Source organism: Cariama cristata, unplaced genomic scaffold (assembly GCF_000690535.1).
Source record: "Cariama cristata isolate BGI_N322 unplaced genomic scaffold, ASM69053v1 scaffold4021, whole genome shotgun sequence".
NCBI lineage: Eukaryota > Metazoa > Chordata > Aves > Cariamiformes > Cariamidae > Cariama > Cariama cristata.
The window spans coordinates 66,915-88,253 of record NW_009597384.1 but is presented as its reverse complement, the minus strand read 5'-3'; the positions used below and the strand labels follow the sequence as shown (position 1 = coordinate 88,253).

General features: G+C 36.5%; 1 protein-coding gene across 1 annotated transcript in view; it reads left to right on the top strand.

The window, feature by feature from the left end:
- Positions 1–4,747: 4,747 nt before the first annotated feature.
- The window catches only part of LOC104155932 (protein kinase C epsilon type-like), a gene marked incomplete at its 3' end in the record, with an annotated part of 62,170 nt that continues 45,578 nt past the window's right edge, over positions 4,748–21,339 (top strand). The window contains exons 1-10 of the mRNA XM_009708836.1: positions 4,748–4,830; positions 5,650–5,683; positions 7,431–7,621; positions 8,776–8,810; positions 10,180–10,265; positions 12,452–12,584; positions 15,456–15,598; positions 16,789–16,885; positions 18,576–18,790; positions 20,069–20,242. Coding sequence (XP_009707138.1) covers positions 4,748–4,830; positions 5,650–5,683; positions 7,431–7,621; positions 8,776–8,810; positions 10,180–10,265; positions 12,452–12,584; positions 15,456–15,598; positions 16,789–16,885; positions 18,576–18,790; positions 20,069–20,242 — 1,191 coding nt within the window. The remainder of the gene's footprint in view (positions 4,831–5,649; positions 5,684–7,430; positions 7,622–8,775; positions 8,811–10,179; positions 10,266–12,451; positions 12,585–15,455; positions 15,599–16,788; positions 16,886–18,575; positions 18,791–20,068; positions 20,243–21,339) is intronic.

Genomic DNA, 21,339 nt, shown 5'->3' with positions numbered 1-21,339 from the left:
ATACTACTCATTGCTAACACTGCATCAACATGAACTGAATGTCACTGACACAAACTAAATTAATTTTATTCCTGTAAGTTTATCATGTCAAGTTATGGCACAAAACCTGTTCTACATTTTGCAAATTATTATTTTACATTACTAGTTAGGACATAAGTAGACCTATTACATTCCATGGAGTAAGATTTTTCTCCTGAATAATAGCTTAAATATTTGCCATATGTAGAATGCATTTCCACCACTCTAATTTCAATTGCAGGTTTATTGACATAAGGACATTGTGTTTAGAGTGAGGCTGTTTGTTCCCCCTGAAAGATAACACTGGAAGACCAAAATAACCTTAGTTAGCATTGATTTTTTATTTTTTTTTGTCCTATTGTCTGTGACATCTCCTTTCCAACTGTAAAAGCTCTAAATTCTGTCTTTTGGAAAAAGTCTTGGAAGTTGAAATTTTATTTTGAAAACCTTGAGATGTGAAATTGGCTTTTCAGAAAACCTGTCATACAGCTGTAATTTCCCTGTGGTATTTCTAGCAATATAACTTCTTTTGTCAAATAAAATGTAGTGTGAAAATTGTAGTTACAAGTTCTTTATTTCAGGAATACCATATTTCCTAGAATCATTAATGTTAAATACTGAGAGGAAGTAGGAGGAATCTATCTCTGATTTACTTACTTTGTGGATCTGACAGCTGTTTGTCTATAGGAATTGCTACATTCACCCTCCCAGATGAGGTCAGTACCCTGTCATCTGTGTGAGCCTGTAGGGGTCTAAAAAATGAACATAGCACCCTATATTTATATCCATCCCCCACCAGTTGTCCATTCAATGGTTCCTATAAAACAGAAATCTGTTCGTTAAATACTAGATTTATTAAAACATGCTGTATGATCATCTGAAGATGACCATGTGTATGTTATTAATACCTTAAGCTTGTATAAGTTGTCACTAATTCTGTGGGCACTGTGCAGATGGAGAGCAGAAACTTGTGAGGGCTCATCTTGAAGGCTTTCTTAAGGAAAGTCTCAAAGTCATTTGAAGGAGAATTTTGCTTGAGCAGGTATGGGACCTAATCCTCCCTCAGCCCAGCCTCCGCTGCAGCAGAGCGGACGGGCCACAGCTGGGGCAGCAGTGGTGCTTCACCTCGTCGCTTCAGGTACCGGGCTCCACACTCCTGGTTTTGAACATTTGGTCCAAATTATTGGCAGCCAGCAAGGTTGGGACATTTCTGAAAACTAAATCGGACTTCTCCATGGGCTGAAATTGCAATCAGACCTTCAGTATCTATGAGACTCTTTACTACTTCTGGACTTCATGTTCTCCTTGATGAAGTGAATCAAAATTGACAGTCTTTCCATTTGAAAGGATGTGGGGAGTTATTGTTGTCCCTTCAGCTTTTAGTAAGCTAATGAATGTGTTTGTGATAATGAAGTACGTAGAGAAGATTCGAACCATGTGTAAATAATAATTTGGGTAGCTTTACAGGCTTCTTGTTTTGTTCCTTTTTTTAAAAAAAAGGAAAGTAAAACAAGCCCTGAAATGAAACTCTGTGTTTGTCACAACCCCAATCACTTACCTTTTGCATGTCAAGGGAAATCTTTAAATACATATAGGCAGAATCTCTCTTCTAGACAAGAATTTAAGCATTTAAATATAAGCACGTGATTGAAGGCAAATAAATTTGAACCTGAGCCCATGCTACAAAGCCACCCACCATGTTTGAGCTTTGCTATACCTTGAAATGCAATTCAGTCTTCAATGCATTCAGTAAATAGCTCGTGTTAACAGACATGACTTGTCAAGACACCTATCTCTTCTAAAACTCACCCATTCTGTGAGCATTTTTTCATTTCTTTAATAACACTCATCATCTTTGCTTTCTTTAACAATATAGTGTTATCTAAGGATCTGATTCTTCTCCTGTTAAACAAGGAATTTCCTGTCAGCTTTCCTAAAGAAAGCAGATTCAAGATATAGTAAGCAAAACCTATGTGTTTATTCCTTGTTAAAGAAATAGTCTGGAAATATTATACTTCTAGAAAAAGACATAGGAAAAGTGCATGCTCTTTCTATGACTGTGGTAAACTATCCAATTCATTTCCGTGTTCATCAGTAACAGCTTTATGAAATTATATTGTAGCATTTAACTTGCCGTTTTTTTATCTCAAAGTTACAAAATTAGTTACTACTAAGCAAGGCTTTTTTTAAAGAAAGGAGATAGAAATGTAAATATATGTTTTTGTTTAGCTTTTTCCTTTTTTTTCCATGCTTCCCCATCCCCCCTTAAAGAAGATTAAAGCCTTAAAGGCAAAATCCTGTAACAATTTCTGCCTGGAGAAATCTTGATGACAGTATATATGCTTCTACTGTAGAGGCCCAAAATAGAGTTTCAGAATAATCCTTTGAGACCTAATTTTGACACATACTGATCTGGTTACACTCCATCCTGTATCCTGTGGAGTCCTGGACATTATTCTTGCCCCTTCTCACTTTCCGACATAACTTTGGGCAAATTACCTGTCCTACCTCAATATCCTTCCTCTATTTAGATGTTATATAGTGCTAAACCAAAAGCTTTGTTTCAGTACATACATACTGGTTAAAGTGGTCAGGTTTAAATATGATACAAAAGCTCTCAATTTTAATCTTCAGCTATAAAACATCGGTACAATTATTGTTCCTTTGCATTTGTTGTTCAGTTAGGCTCTGTTGTAATTATTAAGAGTTGATGTTAAAACAGCTGTTTTTTCTGGATGCTGGTTGTAGTTACGGACGACAGCGACGTGAAGACACCCAAGAGGTGCCCGGGGTGAAACGCCCTTTGTGCCAGAGGTGTCACTGTTCTGTTACATGGGGTTACCTGACAGCTACACTGGTTGCTGTGTTACTGTTGTCCATGGCGTACTAAAACATCTGATTTTTTATTTTTTTTTATTCTTCCCCAAACACTGTCACTGTTCGATGACAATCTCCTCTAGATTAAGGGAAGTGCCTAGCGTGTTCCCTTTAGAAGTCAGCATTCTGAGCAATAACAAATGCTGAAAAACCTCTGTGTGTGTGTAATTTGTCTCTCTTTTTCTACCATATTTTTTCCATTTTTTTGTTTGTTGTCAGAATTCTGCAGGTACCCACAACATAGAGGGTAAGAAATGGAAATGGCAGGTTTTGCCATGCAGGATTTTTCTGTCTGTTGCAGTTAGTGCTCCACGCTGAACCCTTCTCATCTATGCTGAAACCATTTTAGTATGAAACGAGACCTGACATGGTGGAACTTTTGTTATTTGGTGTACAGGGTCTTCTTCCTCCAGTCTTGCCCCCTTTGAGGGTTGCTCACTATTATGTGTCACTTTCTTATCTTTTAAGTTATGACTTATAATTCATGCTTAACAGATACTACACGATTACATGTAGTTCCAGACAGTTCATTTAAACATCCATTTTGCAAGTATTTATGAATTTTGTGCAGTTTTGCATGCCAAATACTTCTGACTTGTATAACACTTTTCTAAGAGCTTGGAGTTAAGCCTGCAAGTCTTCTCAGTCTTTGAAATTGTAGGCAATATGTTTGTTTGTACATATGAGTCTGTAAAAGAAATTATATGCTATTGTTCTCCAAATAACTCAGAGTTACTCTTGACTGCCATGAAAAGAAGTAGTGGCATTACTGGGTATAGTTTTGAGACAAAATTAGTTCTAAATTTGCCAGTTCTCAAGTACCATTGTATAAAGCCTAAACTCAATATGCTGCATTGACAGTATTCTCCATAAACACTTGGAAATCATCATGAGCCTTTCTTATTCCATCTTTTCAAAATGGAAGTTAAATAAATGCATTTAAAAAGGATAAACTGAATAATATAAAGGGCTGAAGGACTCAAAATCAAAACAGGGAACAGAATGTACGTTACATAAAGAAACAGCTTTTACTGAGGAAAAGGTAACCCTCTGTGTCTATTTAGTAGAAATACTGTGAGAAGAAATTGTTGTTCATATTCAAACTTGCTTAGAGATTGACTGCGACAAATCCACTTAATTTTCATTTGAACTCCTCTGCTAAGAATAGCAATGTCATGCACAGTATGCGGTATCCTAAAGGTGTTTTCTAGAAACTATTATATACCACTGTAAGAGTTTTTATTTTTAAAATATATTTAAAAGGCCAATTTTGTTTGGGATGTTAATATTTTCTGAAGTATGTCTTCAAAACATTAGTTGGCTCTATCACACAAATGTTGGGGATTTTCCCAAGTACTCCCTGTTTTCTGATAGCATTTACTAATCTTTGCTTTCCTTCTTGCAAACGAGAGAAGTTTGGGGAGAGCAATGTAGCTCCCTTTCTAAGTAGATGTCTTCAGACAGTTAAATGAACATCTCTACTGTGGCTGTTCAGTATGAGATAGATGGATTTTATTTTAAACATAAGGCTATTGTTAGTGCTACTAGAAATGAGTGGTTCACAACCCTGGGTATGTGCCAGCGCAGATGTGATCGTCTGCATCTGAGTCACCTGAGAAAGTCACTGCCTGGTTTTGTGCCTGTGGTCCACAACAGCGGTGTGAATCATGCTAGACCTGGAAGTGTTTTGCTTGAGGACTGCGGAAAAGCATTGCTTATGTGTCTTTGTTGGGTAACAGTGAACAAGCTAGCTGAACTTAATGTAAACTGAGTGTAAAGCTCATGGGTAAATTAATTTCTCTTGTGACTTGGTCTGCTGTGATGAAAGGCTGGTGTTCAGTCATGCGCTGTAATGCCCGATGCCACTCCAAGCCCCCCCAACAAGTCCTGCTGCCGACCGATGAGGTGGGGACTCTACGCGGGCTGTAATGAGAGGTGAGGTTCACTAGGCAGTGGCTGCTCGTGAACACGCAGGTCATCACTGCAGTTCGACACTAAAGCAGGACACGGTGCACAGATTTGGCCAAGTGCAGGTCTTTAGTGATAAATGTGGAGCAGCAGACTGACAGGAGAGGCAGTTTTGTGGGAACTGGCTAATGAACCTCCAATGTTATCCAAGACAGACCAAGAAAACTACTTTTTCCTGAGCTGTTTGAGCATCCTTCTCGCAGAGATGCTGTTTGTGTGGAAACAGTATCAGTAATTGAAGCCTGCCATTTATTTCAGGTGTATTTCTTCTCTCTGTTTTCAAGTCAGTGCATTTCTGAAAATGACACTGTTTTGTTGTATTATTTTAACTATAAGTATTGTAAGTGAAAAATGGAATTTCATAAAAGTATTAAATATAGAACTGAAAGTAATACAGTAAAATCAGTTTTAACACTTTGTTGGTTAAAAAAAAAAAAAAGTAGTGTCATGATATTTTGTTTATGTAGCCGAAACAAGAAGAGGATTTTTATCTACTCTGTAAAATTACAGGTGTTTTATCTGTGAAGAGTTACACTTAAGATGAAAAAAGGAGAAAAGTGGTATTATAGACTGATTATCATAGCAAGTGTGAACTGTGCACTGTCAGAACATCTTGTTCATTTCATATAAGCAGCTAACTTTTTGGGAACCCTTTCCAGGAGAGTGGGATTTTAACTTTCCCACATCCAGGCTGCGTACTTTAGCAAATTCTGCAATCTGGATGGTAACCAAAAGAACAGTTCTGTGTTAATATAGAATTATTTCCTATAATAATAACTTTTAAAGATTTCCAGAAGTAAACCGTTCAGAAGCTGGAAATGTGAGTCTTTGGTACAATTTCCAACTACTTGTTACATATTCTCTATGGAAGACAGTCTTCTGTCAAGGAGCTGTGGTATTTATTAGACATCAGAGTTTTGCTTAGTGCATAAAAATAAACATAATTGACAACATAAAAATAAACATAATTTATAACTATTTGGTACTTCTTACCTCTTTCTTGAAGGGGGGCCTAGAGCCATTGCTTTTTGATCGTTCTTTGGCATAAATAAAAGGGGTAGCTTCGTGTACAAGTCAATGTTAATTTACTGAGACCTCACTTAGAATAGAAAGTAATGCCATTCTGGCCATCCCACAGATGTGTTGTCTTAAGGTGAAAACCCACTGTGAGTATGAAGTTTTTGTAAGACGTTAATGTGTAAGGAGCTTAGTCTTTTTAGTGCATAGATGAACTTTATAGTGTCATGGGTTTTAGCCCTTGCTGTGCAGTGAAAGAAATTGATCTCAATTCATGGGTCTGCGCTCTGTATTTTCCCAGGATATCCATCCATTGGTGTAATTTAAGACCATTTTCTAGGAATTCCTAAATCAATACCTCTTAATTTTACAACCCTCAAAAAAAAAAAATTATTTCAGTGTTTGTTAAAGACTTTGAGATTATTATAGATTTGAGTTGTTCTCAGACTTTTAATTTTCTTGTGTTATTGTTAAATACTGTACTGTTGCTTGGAGAACTGATTTGTGTACAGAAAAGCTTGCAAGAGACCGAAGTTGGCATCTTTAGGCCATCATAATGATTCAGGGTAGCTGAAGTTCAGAGAATGACAAGTGTTAAATACATTTTGAAGTGTTATACACACTTAAGTAGTGAGTGCATAGATTCAGTTGCCAATGGATGACTGAATGTGATCCCCTCCAAATGTGATATTCTGTTTTGCAGAGACACAGGTGGCTCATGGAATACTTGTAAAATCTCCCTTTCATTAACAACTGTGTACTATTCTTCATTGCTAATTCATCCTCAGCTTTTGCTTAACGCATGCAGAATACTGTGGAGATGTTAGTGATACTTTTCAAAATAAAGCCTTGGGAAAAAAGACCCAATGCACTCTGGAGGATTTTTCCAAAGGTTTTCACACTGAGATATATCAACTTCATTTTTTGCTTCCTCTACCATTAAATCTCATACACAATTGAACAGCAATTGGTTAAGATGAACAGCTTCCTTCCCTTGAATATTTTGCTGAAAGTGTTAGTATCAAAGTGGATTATTAGAGCCTGAAGCTCAGATCTTAATCAGGAATTCTACAAAGTAATCAGTTCTGGATGGAATTTTTGTTCTGCTTGATAATAAGTATTTGTACTCAGCTTTCTTGCAGTTGTGTCAGCACTTTCTGAGTGTATGGGGACCAGGGGATGTTGGGATTTTTTTTGGTGGATTTCTTTTTTTTCCCCTGAAGATAAAATGAGATGAAAGTCTGAGCTGTTTGGAGACTCTGCATAATTACTGTTAAAGAGATTGTCAGTGTGCTTGATGGTGATAAAGCACAGAAGACTTATTCCCAGTTTAACATGAATTTACACGTAAATGTTTAGAACAAATAGAAGCTTCTGTACTAGGCAATGAAATCCCTTGCCCTTTAGTGACTGATGCTAAAAAAGAAAAAAGTAACCTACAACTTAGGGAAGTTATCTTGCACTGCTAGGTAGAGAGGATTATTTTTATTTTTGAAGAATATCTACTTATGTATTGCATTTGAGTTTTCCTATATTTGTGTCTGATATAGCCAGTACTTACTGGTTTTTCCTCTTTTTCAGCACCCAAAGACAATGAAGAACGTGTGTTCCGGGAACGTATGCGCCCCAGAAAGCGGCAGGGTGCTGTACGACGCAGAGTACATCAGGTTAATGGACACAAGTTTATGGCCACCTATCTTAGACAACCAACATATTGTTCACACTGCAGAGATTTTATATGGTAAGAAGCAACTTTCTTCGCAACCTTGAATTGAGGAGTTAACATACCCTCCTGTTTTGCTGAAGTATAAATGGCATGAAGTAGTAGGGTTTTTCCTCTTCATTTTAATATTAAGCTGTCATGAGTTTTGCAGACAATAATAGCAGTCTGTTAAACTTCCATCACAAATGTTAGAATTTGTTGTATTTGCATTTTTTCTCCTCTGAACCACAAAGTTCAACCTTTTCCTCTCTAGTACACACTATAAATTCTAGGTAGACAACCAGTCTAGTGTTCTGTAGGTGCGCAAGAGTAGATGTAAACCTAATATTAGAGCTTTACATTTTGCCAAGATACTGAATTCTTCATTAGGTGCTTAAGTATGACCATCTTCCTCCTAGGAAATGCCGAGCTCCTATATGTCCTACTGAAGTTAATGGAACATGAGAATATTAGACTTCTAATGATCCAGTGTATAGGTGCTCAGTGTATAGGGTCTTTATTATTGCAGTGTATGCTAAGAACGCCCTTTTAGAAATTATTTACCTTAGTTTTGAGTACTCGCAATTTTCACATAGGGAAAAGCGATGGAGACACTCAGTTTTCAGTTATTTTTCAGCAACTCCACTGACATTTACCAAAGTTACCTAAGAATACTGATTTGCACCTTAATACACATAAGATCTGATGTGATCCATAATTAATATTTCTTGAGAATCTGTAATGAATCAGTCTTAACATGAAACGATGTAAATTGTACATGAACTCAAGTACGTTCCTCTAAGAAATGTCTGCAGATTAGGCTTTACATTAACTAAGATGATTTCAAGCAACAATATTGGCAAATGTAATCTTCTGTCTATGTAGCGGCCTGCTTGATGACTGTTTTACCAGCTTGTGGCTTCCCTTTCTATGTACCCTTTGGCTTTGCCTATTTTATTATAATAAATATGTCTTTACTTCTGATTCACTTCATGGCCTACCTGTTACCTCTTAGTAGCTGAAACATGGTTCCTACTTTGAACTAGTCTCAGTCTAGGCATGCAGTTATCAGATTATTGATTATAAGAGGCTATTCTTTTAAACTTGTGCACATCCAGTAAAGAGAGGAAAAAATGTGTTTCATTTTTTAAAATATATATTCTTCATTTTCTAAAACACTGTTTTATTTTCAGGGGTGTAATAGGAAAACAGGGATACCAATGTCAAGGTAAGAGGAAATCTACAGGGGGACAATTTGCATATATGTATTTCATTATACTATATAAATAAGATGTTTTCATCAGGCATTGTATGTGTACAGTGCCAAGAATTTAGCAAGGATCAGAATAAGTTTGTCTCACCAAAGTTACAGTCTTTACAGCAAGTTACAGTAAGATTTTTCAAAACTGTTGGCCTTAGACATCATATATGAAGTAGAGGCACAGTTAACATCACTGAACAGCAGATCCTAGGCATCTCTTGATGCAGATCCAGCTAGGGGGGCATATCTGCAGATGCTGGCTTCTTCATTTTTCACTTCTTGCATTTTAAAATTGTGAATTCTTTATTCTGCTTAAGATTCTTTGTTTAAACATGCCAGGTAATTGCAAAGACTGTAATTAAATAGATGAGATAATTATAGAGGTCATCATTAGAGAAGGTTATAGCAAAGACTGCAGAAGTGCTTCATTTTTAACTCCATTTTTAAACTAGGTTTCTTGTACTCTTAATTTTTTATGCAGTCACCTCTTGGGATGATGTTTCTCTACTTAATTCTCATCTGACAAGTAAAAATAATCAAGTTAGTGATGATTTTTGAGTTACAACAGACTTGAAATCTCCTGGTAAATAAATAAATGCAAATAATGGTTTTGCATGCTGTTAACATACAGCAGAGGTTCCTTGAGTTCTGATTTTATTTTTCTTACAGCAATGACCAAAGCTAGAAGAAAATGAAATTCATTCTTTCACTCTGAAGGTTTTTCCTCCACTTAATGACCTTGAATCCCACAGAACGATAGACCTTGTAATTGTTAATCTTATCTGTTGTATCTGCAAATGTTATTCATTGATTAAGTAATCAGTATGAATATTGACAAAGCATTTTTGCCTCCTGAAACCTTTTACTGTTATCAACTTATGATAATGTGTTATAGAAAGAATGTTCAACTTTGTTTTTTCTGTTCTTTGACTTTTACAATGAGTTGGCTTTATGTCTCTTCCTCTGGAAGCTCTTCAGCCAGGAATTGTTTTTGCCTTTGTGTCTCATATAATGTGGAGATCATGGACTTTATGAGATAAAGAAGTCAAATATGTAAAAATTCAGAAAAATTGTGATTAATATTTCAGAAGGTAATTTGTAGTTTTACGTACTAAGATTTTGGCAGATATGCTTTAGTTTTCTTAAAATGTTTTGGTCTCTTGAAAGTCCATTATCTTCTGCCTTTGTAAGCCAGACTTACTTCATAAGGACTCATCAAGTCACCAGTCACTTGCAACCTTTCAAATCCCAGCATTTCTAGTCTTCTGAGATCAGTCTTTTGCTTTCAAATCAATCTTCATGAAAACTCATTCTTTTATCTGTTTTTTGTTTATAGTTTGCACTTGTGTAGTCCACAAGAGATGCCATGAACTTATAATAACGAAGTGTGCTGGCTTAAAAAAACAGGAAACTCACGATGAGGTAAATATTTGTAAAATAAGTTTTCTAGATAAAACTCTTGTCTTTCATCTATTCAAAGTAGTGTTGTCTCCTCTGTTTAATCAATAAATGTTATGGACTTTTTCTGTGCCCTTCTGGTCATCTTGTGGTGTAGCATTTGCTTTGGAATGACAGATTACCATAACAGTTTCATTTACATGGGAATTATTATACAGCAATTTATTTCTAATTAGTAATTTTTTTATAATATCTGAATGCCTAAAGTCTCAGTGAGGTCTTTGCACTCCTTTTCATTTTTAACATTCTCCATTTCTGAGTTAATACGAGTTTTGTCATTTTAATTCAAAAGAAGCAGTCTGGGAACCTTTATCCCACAACTACATTTTATGCAGTTGAGTCGTTAGCAGATGATAGGATAGGCAGTATGCTTGGGTATCTTGCATCAACATAAAAGATTGCCCAGAATTTGCTTGCAAAGTCTCACTTCAACAAAGACTGCATCCGAACTGTCAAAATGTAGAACAAAAACCATCCGTGTGTTGAAGAAGGATATTGTATAATGTGGTAATGATAAAACAAGGTACTGCACAGCTAACAGGTTTTTCCAGCATAATTACTCCCTACCTCTAGCAAGTTTTTATATGTTAATGGAATTAACACAGTAAGTGCTTTATGTTATCATGCATTTAAATAAATGAAGACATCACCTGAAAATTAAATTAACTGCCTTCAGAGCCATACTGTCAGGGTGGCAAACATACCTACCAACAGCATGTTCAACTCTGGATCAGAAGAGGAAACAAAGCAATCTGTTCACTTGGGTTAAAGGTGTCTCTCAGCTAAGATGGCCCTTTTAGGCTTGGTTAGAAAATTAATGTTAATCTCTGTGGACAACCGTACACCAGGGAACGATGTGACTACTATAGTGTTCAGCTCCCCTAGACTCCTTGGCTTTGGGGTATCCTTTTATGGCTAGGTTGATAGGGGACAGTTGGGGAGGAGGGTGGTGTTTATGGTCTTTTAAATAGTTGTAACCCTCAGTTGTAACCAGTGAATGCTTTATCTTATGCAGAAGTTGTTTGTTTGTTTGTGTTTTAACAGAAAAGCTAATGAATGCTCACTGTCCTATTCTGTTTTGTGCAACAGCAAGGGCCTACTAGCTTTCACCATAGGATTAGGTGAGGTAGTCTGTGGGTGATCCAGTTCCTTGGCCACACAGAAAATGTACATTTCTTAGTTTTATTTGTTAAAAATCTACATTAATATACTTGAAAAAGCCTAGTTTTAAATTGCAAATCGGAGTTGTATGGAATGATGGTTTTAAGCCACTGTTTCAACTTTGATATGAATTTGACTGAGACACTGACTGATCTCATTCTTCCTGTGCAATTCACTACCAATTTTCGTAATGGAAGCATTCTTTAGTACCTGGTTCACAACCAGTATTTTACATCCAAAACTTGATTGTGTGCATAGGATTGTGATAAAGGACTGTGTTTGGCTAGTGCTGTTTGTGCATAGTACTCACAGGAAGATAAAATATCTTGCTTAGATTTATATTCCCAGGCTCCAGACTGGTGGAGACTTGCATGCTTTGCTGATAATAATGCTCTCATTGTTTAGAAGGGGTACTAGATCACTGGAGAGAAGCCAGCGGTAATAGGAAAGGGAAGGAAAAATATCGAAATAAATCTCCTGCTATGCAATGGCCAGTATAAGAACTTATCAATGTCATCCTTTAATTAGTAAGTTATCATACCTTAGAATCCCTGAACACGAAGATTTATCATTGTCATTATCATAATCTAAAGAAGAGTGGGATATGAAAAGGTAAAGGAGTTGTGATACATTTCTCGTTCTTAGTCCTGTATTAGTTTGGCCTCCTGCTCCTAAAACAATTGGGAGTGACTTCCGTGCCTTCCACATTAAGAGATCTTTCCTGATAGCTATGTATTTGTTGTTCCCAGAAGAACTAGGAAGTAGACTTTAGTCTTTATCTCTTGGACAACAGCAGCCCTTCCCTCTCCTTTCCCAAAATAAAGTAACTCTGGAGCTGTAGTATATCTAATGCAAGGATTATCATCTGAGCACAGACCTATTTCATCTTGGTTGAATTCTGTGTGGTTTCAAAGCAGAGCAGAGCCTCCGTGTACAGTGATTATGAAGAAATTAATTAGAATGAAATATGCTGTGCTTTCCTTTTTCAGCAAGTGGGATCCCAGCGTTTCAGTGTCAACATGCCTCACAAGTTTAGCATTCACAATTACAAAGTGCCCACCTTCTGTGACCACTGTGGTTCATTGCTCTGGGGTCTTTTGAGACAAGGTTTACAATGCAAAGGTAAGAATTACCACTTCAGATCTTTTCTTTTTCTTTGAGTGACCTGTAGACTTGGAAAGAATTCAAGTTATTCTGTTTTTTCCAACATGTACAGAAATGAATAGAAAGTAAATAGTGGACAACTGTAAGGATTGCCATCATGGTTAGAATACGGTCCTTTACCCTGTCTGCAACACCAGTCAATAACAGGTGCAGGGGACAGAGGTGCAGAAATACATTTTGCGCTCACTGCTGCATAGGTTTATTGCCACACAGGAAATGAGAAGTTGACAGAAAATTAGGAGCATGAGAATTTACATCCCTTCAGCTTATATACATTTTGTGTTTTCAGGTTTGTGGTGATGATCGTTAAATTTTTTAAGCATCATTATTCCAGCTACTTTTCCCCTTAATACCGTCTTCAAAAATTACTGTTATGTATTGGCTAGGCTAGGCAGTACTAGTCCTGTGTGCTCCTACCCAGAAGATGAGGTATTCTGATATCTAGCTAAATCATCCTTTGCGATGGTCTGCCTAGCTCCTCTATTCCAGAAAATAAAGGATTCATTATGTTCTGCAGCTTGAGGACTGTGTACTCTCTACGGTAACTGCATATGAAATTACTGCTGGAAGGTGCATTCATGCTGTTTTAGCTGACTAAACAAATGGTTGGTTCCATATCTCTTTGTTTCAAGCAGATCTGTATATTCTAAATGAGAGAGAAAATAATACAAACACTTGCAAAGGAAAGTGATCTTTTAGAAATAGTGAATAAAATACTTCAATTAATGAGTTGATGGGAATGATGTCATGAAGATTGTCAAATTCTTAGAACATAGTACTTAGTGGAATTGTAAGCATTTTCATTTTGTTATACCTTCATGAATAGGTAGGTCCATCTTCATAAATACAAAAATCATGTTATGTACACTTCTCAACTGCAGAAATGTGGAGTCACACATATATGTATAAACATGTAATCTGTGAAATATATCCTTTGTGGTATTTAAGATGAGACATAACTATAGGTGAAGGTCAGACTTAATGTTTCATGTCAGAAATTGCTGAGCAGCAAGGGAAAGAAGAAATTTCTTTCATGACAAAGTGATACACAGTGTGAGTATTCTGACGTTTAGGCCTTCCCTTGTGACTCTAGCGAGAGAGCAGTGATAAAATGTTAGACTCTAAATACTGTTACTTTACTACTACTGAAGATTTTGTTTAAATGCTGTATTAATTATGGTGGAGATATGTTCAGAGAAGATTTTTCAATTAAACCTAATTTTTTTTTCTCTTTTAATCAGAGCTATAGTATCTCTCCACTTAATCTGTGAATGTATTAGTTCACTTTCATGTTCTCTCTCAAGTGCCACAGTTGTTCATTTGTTCTTAACTGTAGAAAATAATGTTATTTCTCATACGTATACATTTACTGTGTGGCAGATGCATAGAAACAATAGTTCAGACAGCCTATGTTGCTTTCTCTGTATTCAGAAAGTTAATGCCTATAAAAACGCAGTGTTGCCTGCATGAAATCTAGAACTACCTGAGCTGGAAATGTCATTGTCTCCGTGCTTTGTTTCCTCTCTTAGCAAGTGCCAAACAGTTCCCTTCTTCAGAGATGTACTTGCTTTCCCAGTGTGGTTATTAACAACCAAGAAAAGTGTATTGCAGAGGTTTATTCTTCTTCTGTTTTTTTCACTGCATATTTCTGTGCTTCTTTTTATGAAATATGTTCATGAAGTTGGACTGTACAAAATTTTCCTGCTGGCTTTATTTCAAGCTGTTCAGTTTCTCAGTGTCCACTGTTACGGATCCTAGGTCAAACATTTTACTTGCCACTGAGCTTTTGTCATCAAATATAAATGCACTGAAAATACCATGTTTACCAATTTCTTTTTGTTCTTCTTGTGAACTGAAACATACTTGAAAAGGAAAGGCACTTGCTTTCTGAAGTGCATGGTTACTGCCGCAGATACAGTGCCTGCGTATAGTCCGAGCGGCAAATGTGGTTTGTTTCTTTAGGGGTTACACAGTGAAAGCATCATTGATGAACAGTATAGTGAAATACAGCTTTATAAATACATACTTTTTTGTTTGTTTTTTTTTTCCTCTAAAAAGTAATGAAGTGAGGAATTCGAGCAATTGAATGTTAATCTACTATTTAATTACACTTTTTTTTTTTGCTTTCTTTATGCCTTGCTCCACAAGAGGGCAGTGAAGTCTAAGATAAAATACATCGTCTGCTCCTAACAAATCCACGCTATGTTATTTCTAATGGAGCTGTGTTCTCCCCCCTACCCCATAACCTGAGAGCAATGTAACCTTTTTTTTATTTCTTACTAGTATGCTAGTTTCAGGAGATGGTATTTAAGAGAAAGAGCTTATTAAATGGATTGCCGTGTAAACAAAAAGATTATCTAACAGTGCCAAAGACTTCTATTAAAACTTAAAACACTGTTGGTTTTATGCCTGCCTACATTAGGACTTAATCTACTTGAGTAAAATAGCCTAAGAAGCAATAATACATGAGGAAGTAATGTTGTGCTCTCAGTATGAGAGCAGAAGTCAACTGCTAAAATCCAAGCTCTGAAGGACTTTTCTTCAAATTCTATTTAAGATTTACAGGGTCATTAGATATTTTCATTTGTTCCTGTGTCTGTTCTGGGTACTGTGTGAAAACACTGTTCTGTGTTATAGCAGAAGAATGATCACCAGGTTAATAATTTTATGATAGCATTGAAGTGTCACTGCAAATCCAGCCAAGTACTTTACTGAAATTATATTTATTTGAAAAAGTTATTGGTAGGTCAAATAAGGTTTAATTTAAGTAAGACAAATGCATGCCAAGGTAGTATTTAATTTACTCTATTACTTTACATTTCATTGCAGTTTGCAAGATGAATGTACATCGACGCTGTGAAACAAACGTGGCACCAAACTGTGGAGTGGATGCTAGAGGCATAGCTAAAGTTCTTGCAGATCTTGGAGTCACTCCAGATAAGATTACTAATAGTGGGCAGAGGAGAAAAAAGGTAGTTTTACTATGTAGTGTCACATAAAAAAATGAGATAAGTATGACTGTATTGTAACTTTACTAGTTGAGGTTCAATCCCACTCACTTGACTTGCACAACAATTTATTTAAGTCAGTACAGAACTAAGACTTTGGCTTTTGATTTGTAAGTGCAAGTCATCTATCCTGAATTTTTATATGAAATTGATTTTGACCTACTACAATTTTGCAAACCTGGAGTCTCTATAGAGTCTGTAAGGATTTCTTCCCCTTTTTAATTGTGAGGAAGGAGATTTGACAGAGAGACAGTGTCTGACACAAAAGTTCATAAAAACGTTAATGTCTCTCTGGCTCAGAATTGGCATTGGATAATTGATTGATTGAGGCACAACACTACTGCGTAACATTGTAAATGCTGATAAATGAGCAATGTGCTGAGTCTCATGAAGAGGAGCTGTTTGCTGGATCACGGTTCCAGAGTTATCATCACTATTATAGGAAGAACTAGGCTGTTCTAGAAATAAAAAGTAGAGGTCACCCCAAGTACATCCAAAGCTGATGGAGTTATTCTGAATTGATAATAGGTGTCCTAGATCAGAATTTGACCACACTATCTCTAATTGCATGATTGTGACAACAGACCTATTGCTCTCACTTACAGAAATAAGCGATTTTAACCATAATTTCTTAAAATACTGACATTTGGTTCTTTTCATTTTCCTGATTATTGCACACTTGCATCCCATGTACACTGTTTTAAAATGTTGCAGAAACACAGAAAACTCAGGAATAAGTTAACTGATCTGTGACTCCTGGGAAAAGACGTTGTCATGTTGTTAGTTCATGCATGAGTTAGTTTGCGGTGCTTGCTGATACTTGTAGTTAAATGTCTTTACTGGATAGATTTCTACACAGACTTATGGTGGCTATTCAAAACTTTCCCACTCACTGGCTATGCTTATTACATTTATTTCATCTTAAGAATCTGTTTTTCTTTAAACTGCTGGTTCTTTCTCTGGCTATATTATGGTCTCCATTTGATGTGATGCCATCTACTGTATGGCTGAGGTCCTGCCAGTGAGAATCTATAGGGACAGAACATCTTCACTTTCCTTCATACTTCTACTAGGGAATTAATGTTGTTAAATTAAATTTCCTCTTGGCATGGGAGGATCTCATAGCTGAGTACCCCTTTTGGAATTGTTCTTAGCTAATTGCAGGTGCAGAGACTCAACAACCAGTTCCTGGAAGCGCATCATCAGAAGAAGATAGGTCAAAGTCAGCACCAACTTCTCCATGTGATCAAGGTCGAACATCTCTTTTTATTTCCTAATTGATACATATTGTCACATATTTTCCTTCTTTATGAGGAGTAAAAAAGCTATCAGCCCCAGCCTCTGTAGAACCAAATCAACGAAGTAGTTACCACCAGGAAATGAAGCACTTAACTTTAAGAACTGCAAAAACTTTTTTTAAAAGGCCTGCTTCAAATTTCATTTATATCTGTGAAATTAAGTGGCTTTTAAGGGGAAAATTATAAAACAGTCATCTTTAAAATATTGTTAAGTTTACTAGATGAGTCCTTGCCTAAACAAATACCTTTATGTGAGGAGATTATATATTCTGTTGTAAGATTGAGAACGTTTTTAGTAGTACCACAGGACCTGAGAGCACCTTTATTTATCTGAAAATCCTCTACCTGTTAATAAGGTTTTGGGATAAAATTGCCTCCGTGCAATTCCGTGTTGAACATTTGTGGTAATAAAAACTTCCATCCAGTTAGGCTATGCTGGCATGTCTGTGTGGTCTCTAGAGGCTTCATAAAACCATGTTTCCTTTCAGTGACTTTTTTAATGCATAGATTTGGAGACAAATATTTTAACTTCTATGACCTGATTTCATTGACCTAAACAGCCTGATTGACAGAAGGTGTATGTCAGCAGCACTTTTTGAATATGATCTGATTGTTTTTTTAAAAAATAACAAGTCTGTGAGGTATCTTATGTACCATCACGTGTGTAAACGAATGAAAAATCTTTACACCAAGACATAGGAAAACAGATACTTTTGTGTCTAATTCTTTGAAAACTGTTTACAGTTGAGAAATTCCTTAGCCTTATTTTTAGGGAAGACATTTCCAAAGCTCCATGATAATTAGAACTGTAAAACTCTGAGTCCAGAACTGATTTAAGTTTCTCAACCTTTTGGTTTCACAGACAATATTTTGGTTAAATAATATATTTTAAAATATACGATGTTTTGCTTAAAATAAGAAGAAAGAATTTGTCTAAATTCTCTCTTAAATTTCACTTTTGTAGCTGTCTAGTAAAGTTGTTGCTTCCAAGGCCATCAAGCAGAAGTACTATGCAAGAGCTTGAGGCAGACCCCAAGGTCCGTTAGTCACCAGGACTCACTGTATTTAACACTGGGAAACCTTCAGAACCATTTAGCAGATCTACACAATTGATGCTTAAAGCGGCACTAGGAAGTGGTCAAATACTTACTGGCAGGCATTTGGTAGCAGCTGAAGCTGAGTAAGATGCTCCATTCATGTTGACTTCAAGGACTGGGATGCCCAGCTATCCTTTGAACTTTTGAAGATACAGCTCTGAAATACTTAAGCAGGAAGATGAGTAAGTGCTGCAGGAAGATAGGGGTATTCAAAACAAAGTACTTCTCCATGGTAGGGGAATACCCAAAATCACTAAAACAACTATTTGGCTACTATTCTGACTTATCTTTCAAGTTTTGGATGTGTCACGTTCATTTTAAAATGTCAGGTTCATTTTAAAAGGCCGCCCTTCCTGTTAGAGCAGGGTTTTGGCTGATAACTGTAAGGTGGAGAAGCAGTTTGCTAAGTATGTATTCTTAGCCACCGAATGCTCTACACAGCATTCGAGGATGATGAATGTCCCTTCCCGAACTGATACAGACTAACACAGGCTGTTTTTCTGATGGTTGGTTAAAACGAACTCTTTTTTTCTCACATTTCCACAGAAATCAAAGAGCTGGAAAACAACATTAGGAAAGCGTTATCATTTGACAATAGGGGAGAGGAGCACAGAGCAACAGCTACAACGTCAACAGACAGCCAGCTTAACAAACCTGGGGAGAATGGTGAAAATGGGGAGGTCAAACAGGCCCAGACGAAACGAATAGGCCTTGAAGAGTTCAACTTCATCAAAGTATTAGGGAAAGGCAGCTTTGGCAAGGTGAGGTTTTTTTGTTTGGTTTCGGGTTTTTTTTACACTGAAGTGCAAGGGTTTTTTGACTGTACTGCTTTGAAAGTATTCATAGAGGCATTCACAAAGTGCTTCCACCCTACAGGTTTCCTTTTACCCATTGGGTAAAAGCAGCTTTTACCCCACAGATCAGGAATATCAGCCTCCTGATCAGCTGGCATTTTCTGTGGCATTTCTGTTAACTAGGTCAAGCCTTTTGAAACAAAATGTCAATGTTTCACTATGTCAGGATATTGGTAATGAAGACATACATACAGTTACATACATACTGTTCAACAAGATAATTACTTGTGGTCAAGCAGGAGAAATCAGCCCACGAATAATGCTGTGGAGTTCTGAGTTCATTCCCTTTCTAGATAATACCGAGTTCAAGTTTACTTCACAGAACAGTTTGTGTGCTTGTTTTTCCTTAGTGGGTGTGTTCAGTGCTACAGGAAGCAGAACTCAAGCATTTCCACTCAGATACAGTGAGAGCAAGAGGCTTCGGCAGCTGCCCAAAATATCACGTATGTGGCAAAGATGTAACTCACCAGATACCTTCCCACTGTAGGCAATTGATGAGGGTAGAAGGGGTATTGCTGTATTTACAGGACTTATAGATTTTCTTTTCACAGTGCTGTGCATTGTGCAATCAAAGAGAAGGACTGAAATGTGAATCTGTTTTGCAAGTACACTCTTCCTTCCTTAATATATGGGAACTGCAGATGCAGGGGAACAGGGCTGAAGCAGTTCCTTTGTCTCCCTGTTTTCTAATCCTTTCCCTGAGAATATCCCTGGCTCTGAGCCAAAACTGACCTTAAACAGAGTATAGGACTTGAAACTTAACCAATAACAGTAGTTAAAGTCAACAACTTTAAAGCAGCCGGAATGGTACATGGGATTGTATACTAAGTTCATCACACACAAATCTCACTACCAAAAGTGGGAGATAAAAGTGGGAAATAGATTTCTATTCCATATCAACTTCCTTCCTTTTTTAGTTTCTGAGATCTCACTAATAGGCACTCATTAAGATATTTGAATGAGGAAATAAAAACTTTTTATCTTCTGCATTCTTAACTAACAAACAAATTTAAAGAATACCAGAGGTATCTTTTCCTAAAATTACATTACTTTAAATTTTGTAAACATACAACTTCATTTAGGCAAGTATGTAACTATCTTCATATTTCCAGTGCAAACTCATATGCAGTCCTGCATTTATGGTGTCTGTTGTTCATACATAAAGAGAATTTCTGTTTGTTTTAGGTAATGTTAGCTGAGCTAAAAGGAAAAGATGAAGTGTATGCAGTGAAAGTCTTGAAGAAAGATGTCATACTTCAGGATGATGATGTAGACTGTACAATGACAGAAAAGAGAATTCTGGCATTAGCACGGAAACATCCATACCTAACACAACTTTACTGCTGCTTCCAGACAAAGGTAAGCTATGTGAACCTTTTACCAGTTTGTGCCCAAAGAACAATATTCACTGTTTGCAGAATAAAAGACAGCAGTGTAAAAAGTACAGCAATATTTTGAAAATGCTTCTGAGAGAAGTTTTTGGCATTTGAGCGTTTCAGTAGTATTGAACAGGAGTACTGGCTGCTGATAAATAGTGTAAATACTATTACCTTGTAAGTTCCAGGAGGTGGCAGTAAATGAGTTAAAAAATTAAAAAACCCACCACATGCATAAATGACAAAAAACTACTGAGGTGCCATTTTCTGGGTTTCTTCTGTACATTAATAAGGTGTAGCATTTGTTGAATTAAGTACAAATATTTTTAACATCCAGTATTCAGAGTAAAAATCCTAAAAAGATCTTGTCAGAAATGGGATTATGGCAGCACACTCGTCTTTTCAGTTTTCTTGTGCTGTGTAGTATACGAATTGTTCAAAAAAGAAAGGAAATAGGTATACTGCTTATCAAATAAGTTCCTATAGTGCTATGACATCCGTGTGCTTCAGGAGCAGGGAGAAAGAAAGACAGAGCGAGCTGATAATGAGAGCATGTTCCCGTGGCGTGTTCCTTGTTGGTAATTTTTCATACAGAATTGCTCATCATAGTACATGTCTTGGATTTGTTACTTAAATATACATGAACATTTGGATGGTGTAGCTGACTGTAGGATTTCTGAATCCAGTCAAAGTGCTTGAAACCAATTGTGTTCACAGAATATTTCTGGCTTTCATTTTTTAGTCTCTTATTTCTCTCTTGTCATTCAGCTGAGCTGACAGCTGATTGTCCAGAAAGCTTTATGGAGAAAAAAAAACCCACAAGGTGAATCTGTCTTGCAGATAGAATACCAATCATATATATAACTGTATTTACAGAAGCATCCTGTATTTTTGAAGTACCTAATAAAATGTTTACTATTTCACCAAATTCATTACAACGAGGTGAGTTTTTGACCTGTAGGAAGTAAGTTTAGACGTTAGTATATATGTATGTTTTAAATAAAACACTTGAAAAGCAATCAACTTTCTTCAAATTTCTGTGGGTTTTTTTTTTATTTCAGTAAGACACTACATTTGAGT